Genomic DNA, 9,490 nt, shown 5'->3' on the forward strand with positions numbered 1-9,490 from the left:
TACATAAGAGCGGATGCCCAGCGCGTTTCACGGATTGGCCAGAAGCTAGTAGCCCATCCCACCGGTAGCCGTGCCTACTGGAGCCTGGCCAAAGCCGTGCAGTCCAATTTTTGTCGTTCGTCGCTGCCGCCTTTGAGGTATCCCGATGGATTTTTGGCCTATGGCCCCGAAGAGAAAGCCAATTTATTGGCCGACCTTTTTGGGGCTAACTCGCGCATTCACGACCAAGATGCGCAACCGCCGTCAATTCCCCACTGCGGAGTCACAATGCCTGATATAGTTATCAGACAATGTGATGTCCGCAAGGAATTGCAGACTCTTGACGTGCGGAAAGCCTATGGTCCGGATGGGATACCTCCTATCGTCCTTAAAAGGTGTGCGGCGGAGTTGTCTCCCGTACTGACGCGCTTATACCGCCTCTCATACCAATCTGGTAACGTGCCCCTAGCTTGGAGGGAGGCCAACGTGCAACCTATCCCCAAGAAAGGAGATCGGTCTGATCCGACAAACTATCGCCCAATAGCTGTCACTTCAGTGCTCTGCAAAGTGATGGAGCGGATTCTAAATATCCAGATAATCCGGCACCTGGAACGTCACTCCATTCTTAATGATCGGCAGTATGGGTTTCGGCCGAACCGATCAACGGGTGACGTTCTAGCGTATCTAATGCATCTCTGGGGTGAAGCTATCGACAAACAGGGCGAAACCTTAGCGATAAGTCTGGATATTGCTAAGGCCTTTGATCGGGTCTGGCACCGTGGTCTCCTCTCCAAGCTTCCGGCATATGGTCTTCCCGGCCGCCTTTGTGAGTGGATCTCCGGCTTTCTGCGCGAGCGAAGATTGCGTGTCCTTGTTGACGGAGGCACTTCGCGGCTCGTGACAGTTAATGCTGGGGTGCCACAGGGCTCAGTGCTGTCGCCCACGCTGTTCCTTCTGCATATCAATGACTTGTTGCCTTTTGGCAACATTCATTGCTATGCAGATGATAGCACAGTGCACGGTTGCTATTATAAGCAATCGTCAAGTACCCGGGAGGACCCTGAGAGAAACCGGGAAAAACTTGTCGCTGAGCTCAACCATGTTTTGGAGCATATATCGTCGTGGGGCTCCCGAAACTTGGTTGAGTTCAACGCCAAGAAAACCCAGGTATGCGCGTTCAGCTCCAAAAAATCCCCATTCCTTCCACTTCCCCATCTTCAGGGTACAACGCTGACGCTGCAGGACAGGCTCAGTCTGCTGGGGATGAGCATCCGGAAGGACATGAGCAACAAAGATTACATCGAGAGCGTCATCTGTACCGCGTCGCGCAAGCTTGGCATCCTGAACAAGGTGCACCGATTTTTTACTCCAGAGCTGCGATACCTGTTGTATAAAGCTCAGGTCCGAAGCAGCATGGAGTACTGTTCGCACCTTTGGGACGGCTCTGCCAAGTACTTGCTCGATGCCCTAGATGGACTGCAGCGCTACGCCTTCCGTGTTGTCAACGATCCTCATGTAACTGAGCATGCGGAGTCGTTACAGCTTCGCAGAGATATAGCGTCTCTTAGCGTATTCTATCGTCTGTACCACGGTGAGTGCTCTGAAGAGTTATTCAACCTTGTCCCTTCCTCTCCTTTCCATCAGCGGACCACCCGTGCCGGACTGCGTTGCCACAGTTGGACGGTCAGTTCAATACCGTCCCGCACTAAAAAGTTTGGCAATTCGTTTTTATGCCGAACCATCAAATTGTGGAACCAACTCCCGGCGCATGTATTCCCTCCCCTCTATAACATCGGGTCCTTCAAACGTAGTGTGAAGAAGCATTTGGCCAGACCGGCAAAATGATAGTGACGGAGTGAAGATATTTGTGTTTTCCATCCGTTACTCTCATCTCTGGACTGTATTCGCACTTTCCATCAGGCGCGGTGCAGTCATTTTGCCGAGTCACAATAAAAAAAAAAAAAAAAAAAAAAAAACCAGGCACATGACTTGTTTGTCCCGTCACTTGATACCTATAGACAAAAAAATCATAAGCACACAAACAAAAAAAAACATAGGCAAAATATCGAACCTTGTGTACATCGCCGCGCCGAAGCAGGTCTTCGTAGAGCTTGAGCAAGATTCCCACAGACTGTTCCAGCAGATGTCAGCTTGCTCCCACTGCAACGCCATTCTTCGTCTAGCCAGAAGAAATTAGATAAGTTTTTAGATGGAGACTAGGGGAGTTGGTTTTTAGATGTGAGATGTGATAGTGACGTCAGCACATGACGCTCTTGCTACATTCACAATGATGGACTAAGGATAATAAGATTGAGCTCCAAATCCGTTTATTTATTTGTATAATTTTATTCTATCATCAACTTGAAATTAAAGTAAGTACTTTTTTTATCACACTTGCTCATAAACAGTGTCAGGTAAAGTCGGCTGTAATGTCCTAAACAATGCCCACGGGTTTTTTCAATAAATTATCGCCCTACGGATTTTTTACGTCAAGATTAAAAGTTTTCATGCTCGAAAAATGTGAACGTATATTTTAATTTGATGTATAAAAAAAAATGAAACGTTTGCAAAATTTAATTATATTTTCCTAAATATATTGTGTAAATTCAAATTCTGCATTTTTAGAATTTGAGAATTACTTATTTTATATCTAATACATTTAGGCTGCATGCTTTTTAGAACTAAAATGTTATAAAAGGCACACCTTTTATAACATTTTAGTTCTAGTGGTATTATCTATGGAAGAGTAGCTGGCAATCTATTTAAAAAAAAGAAACAAAAATCCCGCCATTTACAAAATCCGTAAATGTCGGGTTGTGAAGCGATTTTCATTCATACAAGAAATAAACTATCGCTGTATCTATTTCGTTTTTTATTTCGCAAATGTGATAATAAACATTGTATGTAGCACGAGCGGTAAACATTACAAACCTCGTGCCATTAAAGCCCTCAGCCTTCAGCTTCGGCCTTCTAACAAACTCTGGTTAGTAATTTCTTATTTACCGCCCATAATACACAATGTACTACTACAATTAACTTACCCATGAGAGTGTTTAAAATCTGTAGTCTCGTTGGAGCATCAACAGTAGGTCGTTCTTGAGCAGTTTTTGGTCGCGGTGGGATATTCGGTCGCAAAGGTCTTAATCCTGCACCTTCTGTGGTGGCTGGACGCCGACAATGTTGAATTTTGGGCAAATTGTTTGCGGTATCGAAGTTTTCAGGACCGCCGACGTCGCTTTCCGGATTTTCAGCTATTGACTTGATTGAGAAACAGACAGACCGACGTGTTAGGGAATCATTACACTAAGCTACTGGATTTGCTTCAAGCCGGTCTAGAAAAGGTTCATATCCATGTAGTAAAAGCAATAAAGACGTTAGAGACCCCCACACTAGCGTCTTTCGAGCGTCAGCGTCTTGCCAACGTAAACACGACGAGAGAGTCAGAGAGCGACTGCTGAGAATCTACTCCCGTTGTTTTGATTTAGTCGAGTATTACTTATTTGACAGTAATTGTTTCGGAATGATGTTGGACAGAGAATGAGAGTAGACCCTCTAAATAATGCCGAACGTCGGGTATACGCCGCGCTGGCGTAACGTCGCTGCCGCGCGGACTTCGTGTCGACGTTGTGCGTACGTTGGTAAGACGCTAACACTCGAAAGTCGCTAGTGTGGGGGGTCTCTAACTAATTTGTGGACGCAACTCCAGCACTGAGCGACTAAACGATAGTTCCGATCGCCGGGACATACGCGGCGACGGCGTTGCGTCGCGGTCGCGTGGACGTCGTGTCAATGCTGTGCGTACGAGACATAAACACGAACATTGCCTGACTCGAATATATAAATTATAATCTCAGTATAGAGTACAAAAAAAACCGACCTCAAAAGTCATTCCTCCCCTAGTTTGCCACCCTTAGGTGGAATATTGTCTTCAAATTTAAGTGGGTCCACTACTGAGGTACCCTCTATCCAAGAAAAAAAATCATCAAATTCGGTTCAAAAAACGGATCACAAAAAGCCGGAGTCATCGCGTAACGTACATACAAAAAAACAGTCGAATTGAAAACCTCTATTTTTTAAAGTGGGTTGAAAAATACATCGCTTTACTATATTTGCTATACTTCTTATTGTAGATACTTTTGTGTTTATTTTTTTCTTTTTGAGGTGTTAACTTTTACCGTAGTTTAGATACTTGAAAATGAGAATGTGGACCACTGTAATTGGCGCTGACTAGCTTTACCTTAAAATATACATTTTAAATCGTTATTTATAGCTGTTGTTGTTCCGCATAAAATAAAATAAAAATAAATAAAAACAAAAATAAAGTTTTTTCCGACCGGCTCAAACTAATTCTGCGTTAATAAGTGTAATAAGGTACCTAGTACACCTTGAAATAAAATTTACAAAATAGGTACTTAGGTATAAGGTTGTTTTTTATACTGTGTGGCTGCTGATGTGGTAAAAAACAAAGAATAATGTATGAAGGCGGTTTATCAGGAGCGTATCTGCCTGCCCCGGTGGGAGACAGGCGGATGGTATGTATATTATATATCAAGCTAAATATCAAAATCTTTTGAAATTTTCAAAATACTTAAAATTTTGTATTGTAACTTGTTGTCGATACAGTTGATTACATTGATAAGGATAGAATCACACAGGACTATGCTATTTAGTAAAGCTGCATAAGGCTGCGTACAGATTTGGCGAGTGCGCGGCAAACGCGCTGCATGTGCACTGCGCACGCGCTGCTAGCGCACTGCACAGCTGCACAGATCGCACAACGTAATGTTTGTGCATTACGTTGCAACGTGTGCAGCTCGCGAGCCTTTCGCAAACACGCGCATTTGCAACCCCTTCGCCAGATCTATAAGCACCCTAATATGTTATGACGTCAAAATATTATAATAATTTGCCAAAGGAGATCAGAATGATTAATAATTTTAATGAATATAAAAGACAACTGTTAGCTTTCTAAATAAATAGTACTTTTTACTCCATGACAGAGTTCATGGCGCTAATTGATGACATATTATTCATAATGTTGTTTATCAGATTACATAAGTATCTTTCGTGATTTTAGTTTATTTGCAACATTTGATAATTTCATTAATTGTAATAAATAGATGAATTTGATTGATTGATTGTAACTATAGTAAATAGTTGAATGACATCATATGACATGTAATATTTATGGTAGAAAACAGGATATATTTAAAATAAGATCGTAATGTACTACCATATTCTGACAAATAAGTAAATTGATTGATTGACATAGTTTTAATTTAGACGGCAAGTGATCTCGTAGAATAAATAATAAATACTCGTTAATATTCATGCTCTGTCTTTAAGCAAAACCATATTGTATCCTATCAGCTGTTAGTGTAGAACAAGTTCAACGTAAACCGGTTCTGGGCATAGTCTCAAAACCCACATTTTTTTGTTGCCACGTTATAAATATTAGCAATAATCTAAAAATAGTTTCCCTTGCATATTCCATACGTAATTACGATTAATTTAGTTAATAATATTCATACATAAAAACAAAAACCTGATCTAGAAAGTTTTATTAACCTTTGTGCATAATATATATTATTCTTTAATTACATAGAAAAACCATTATAACTCCAAAATAGAATTGAAAAATTATGTTCTGTCTTTTTTGAAGACGGAGTAAAATGATATTCGCAGGATAGCCAGTTTTCATAAAATTGTAAATAGTCATGTAGTTACTGTCGACAGTTTTATCGATAGATTGTGAAAGCAGGTAAAATTGTGAAAAAATTTCTGAATTGTGAATGTTACGCTGTTCTAATAATTACTAATTGCCTTCTTTATACTTATTTTGACAGTAGGTCAACTGGTATCGAAATCAATTTTTATTCATGCAAATTTTAATAAGAACGGGCAGATTTGATTATCTATATTAAATCAAAATGATATACTTTAAAATTGGTCTTCTCTTTGCATTTTCAGTACATATTTCTGCCGTTCAGGGTTCCGGTTTGCAAGGGTAAGGAAGGGTGCTGGTGAAATGACAGGCACATGGGACTTGTCAACTTATGTATCAGGTAGACGGGCGCAGTGGCAGTGCCCCTAAGATCGTTGCGATTTAAAGCTCTCAGTGACACTGCAACTGTCATTTGTTGTTGCTCGTCCCGTCATTTGGTATTATAAAAAAAATCGATGGATACATTACAATGCTTGACACTATGTTTATAATAAATACACTATAATGTTTACTTAAATATTAATATTTATAAAAAAGCGTCTATAGAAGCACAAGTGTAAATACAGGCTCTCCTAGTTAAGAGCTGTACCTCTACCATGAGCTTATACTGTGACAGTTGTCGCTAGCTATCGCTTAAAGTCCGATCATTTTATGGCAATTGGTACAGCGCCCTCTAGTGGTCTCAAGAGTAAATAACATTTTAGATATAAATTCTTTACGCGGGCGCTAGCGATGAACGTGAACTCATGGTAAAAATATTGGTAACAGTCACTTTTGAACCCTAAAGTGGTGGTGCTATTAAAACTTCGTCATCAAGAAGCAATTAATATGAGGACATGAAATCTTTTCAGTTACAACTATCCTACAATAGTCCGGACAAATATATCAGCCTATTAACCTCATGTGAAGTTCCAGGTGCTAGTTTATCAGGCAGCTGCGGTGGTTCCGGCTTTGATAGGGGCAGTTCCTCTTCTTCACACTCAGAACCCGACGATGCTTCATCGAACATGTTCTCGATTTCGTCTGCGTTACACATAATATACACATAATATAGTTTATTATAATTTAATAATAAGAAAATTATCAATACTTACAAGTTTCTTACCACGGTCACACGCTACATGATCACAGGATGACTGATGGCCAGCGGTAGTCTGCGCCAGCGCTAGCCTAAGTGCATATCCAATGAAAACTACACCAACTTTATTTTTGGTCGTTTTTTGTTATTTTTGTAAACAGCCATGTTTAAATGATTTACTAATATAATAAAAACAAAATTCGAAAAAAGAGAGAGAACAAAAAAAGAATTTTATAGAAAAAAAAGCGAAATAAAAACAGAACAGGTCCAAAAATTAAGTTGGCGTAGTGTTTGTTGGAGATATATAGAGCCCCAGTGCAATCAATAGCCTGGCGCCCTCTAGTAGGCACACGATCCAAATGGAATACTTAGGTACAATTATATTTTCCTCAATGATCGGAAATTCGGGTGCAAATGATGCAATTATAAATGATGTTGGGAAGCAATAGCCCGTTTACGCGGTGTCCCTTAATACCCATGCCCGTGTGCGCTGCACAAGCTGCAAGGTAAAGTCGACGCTCGCGGTAGTTGACAACTTATGAAAGAGTTCATCGAGTGTAGTAGTGCCACGCTACCTGTTCTTCCGCCAAGCGGTAATGTTAGAATTATTGCGTTCCGGTTTAGAAGGCTAAGAGTGCTGGTGAAATTACAGGCACAAGGGACTTGTCAACTTATGTATCAGGGTGACGGGCGCAGTGGCAGTGCCCCTGAGACCTTTGCAATTTAAAGCTCTGAGTGGCACAGCAATTATTATCGACAGGCGTGTCGCTTACCACCAGGCGCACGACTTGTTAGTTCCGTCGCTTAGTATAATAAAAAACCAGGTGTAACATGTTTCATTTTCAATAACACTACATGGACACACAAGGATTTAATAAGTCAGTAATCATAACGTGGTTATAATTATGACAATAACTGTAAAATGTAATATTAAGACATTATTGTTGTTCAGCATACACTTTTTAGGATATTTTACACTCTGTTAGAACTCACCTTCCGTATCTGTAAGCAATGGTAGACCATCCAAATGTATCAACATGGGCAGAGACATAACAACACGTGTGCGGTAGTCCGGTTCGTCAGATGCTGGAGTCCCTTGCAGAGTAAGACGTCGTAGGGATGTGCACACAGATAGAGTCCACAGCCGATTAATCTCCGATATCGGGTTACTAGAGGTTTGTATAATTAATTATTATAAGTATAACTTGAAATTGCAATTATTAAAGCGACATCTCTAGTCAGCCACTGGTAGCTGTAAAGGTACCTGACGGAGCGATGAAAAACTTTCATAGATTTCTCACAGAGGGGCGCTACGGCAAAAAAGTAGTTAAAAACCAAAAACAAAGATCTGCAAAACCAAAAACAAGCACATAGTAAAATTCGTAAGGTCTGCTGGTTCATTCCGTAGCTCAGTTGGAAGAATGTCAGAAACGGTATGCTGGAGACGCTGATGGTTCGAATTCAGCCAAATGGTGAATTTACAGGCACATGGGACTTGTCAACTTATGTCTCAGGGTGACGGGCGTAGTGGCAGTGCCCCTCAGTTCTTTGTCATTTAAAACACTGAGTGGTACTGCAACCGTCATGGTCAGTCATGTCGCTCACTACCAGCAGGGCTAGCACGACAGGGCGCGACAAGCGCGAGAGCGACAAAAACCGCCAGATCTCTACGCGAGAATAGCAAATATGTCGTTCTCGCGCGAGTCGTGCTTTATCGTGCTTGCCCTACAGATGGGCGACTTGTTCGTCCCATCAGGGCGCGTTCCCATTGTGTCGTGACGACAAATAGTCGTGCAGTTTAAAGTGTCGCGGCTTGAATATTTAAATGAAGTTGTTCACACAATATAGTACAACACGATTAACTGTCGTTCACGAGGTTTTTTACGTTACGGCGACAGACTGTCGCGATTACGGGAAGAGCTACAACGACTGTCGTCAGACGATAAATAAAAGGCTGGAAGAGATCTCTTTTAATGATAAGTCCATCTTTGCTCACTTTTGGTTAATCTAATATTTCTAATGTATTTTATTTGGTGCAATAAAGAATAAAATCGGAGCTTCAAACGATTATGTTGTGCAACGACAAGGCGGCTGCCGTGAACCGATAAATTGTCGTCACGATCTAGTGGGAACAGCTAGACACAACGTCGTTCAACAATAAAATAAACGTCTACAACACAGTCAAGACAGATAGTCGTGATATCGGAACAGGCTAGACGCGACAGTCGTCCAACGATAAATAAAACGCTACGACTTAGGTAGTGGGAACGCGCCGTTACCAGATCTCATAAAAAAAAAGGAAATAGAAGCAGTTTTTCTTAGTGTTCGATCTTTATTTAATAATTATAAGTATAATTAATCATTTATTTCCAAGTTGTTATAAATTACAGTGTTATACAATAGAGAGTTTCACGGTTCTAAACAGTGTGTAAACACTAAACTGGAAATACCTAATAAATATAATAAATAAATAAAACCTCTCTCCTTTATCTTCCTGGATTAGCCTGCCAGCAATTAGCAAGGGTCAATACGTACCCTGCCAAGTTGAGCGTGTGCAACTTCCGAAGGGCGGCCAAAGGCTGTAAGTCTTGGAGGCGATTACCAGCGGCATGTAGTTCTCTCAAAGACCCCAAGCCCCACACTCCGTCCAAACAAGTCAAGCCACAGCGACTTACGCTCAAGATCTGAGGAATATATTCAAAAAACTT

The 9,490-nt window shown here is 41.0% G+C and overlaps 1 protein-coding gene across 1 annotated transcript in view; it reads right to left on the reverse strand.

Moving 5' to 3' along the window:
- Window positions 1–1,228: 1,228 nt before the first annotated feature.
- Window positions 1,229–9,490, reverse strand: part of LOC113235408 (leucine-rich repeat-containing protein 56) — a 17,139-nt gene continuing 8,877 nt past the window's right edge. Inside the window, exons 4-9 of the mRNA XM_026471088.1 lie at window positions 9,318–9,466; window positions 7,776–7,951; window positions 6,603–6,727; window positions 3,021–3,237; window positions 2,051–2,158; window positions 1,229–1,236 (exon numbers count right to left, since the gene is read on the reverse strand). Of these exons, the coding sequence (XP_026326873.1) occupies window positions 1,229–1,236; window positions 2,051–2,158; window positions 3,021–3,237; window positions 6,603–6,727; window positions 7,776–7,951; window positions 9,318–9,466 (783 nt within the window). The remainder of the gene's footprint in view (window positions 1,237–2,050; window positions 2,159–3,020; window positions 3,238–6,602; window positions 6,728–7,775; window positions 7,952–9,317; window positions 9,467–9,490) is intronic.

This window comes from Hyposmocoma kahamanoa, unplaced genomic scaffold, assembly GCF_003589595.1.
Source record: "Hyposmocoma kahamanoa isolate Upper Pololo Valley unplaced genomic scaffold, ASM358959v1 87, whole genome shotgun sequence".
Classification (NCBI taxonomy): domain Eukaryota; kingdom Metazoa; phylum Arthropoda; class Insecta; order Lepidoptera; family Cosmopterigidae; genus Hyposmocoma; species Hyposmocoma kahamanoa.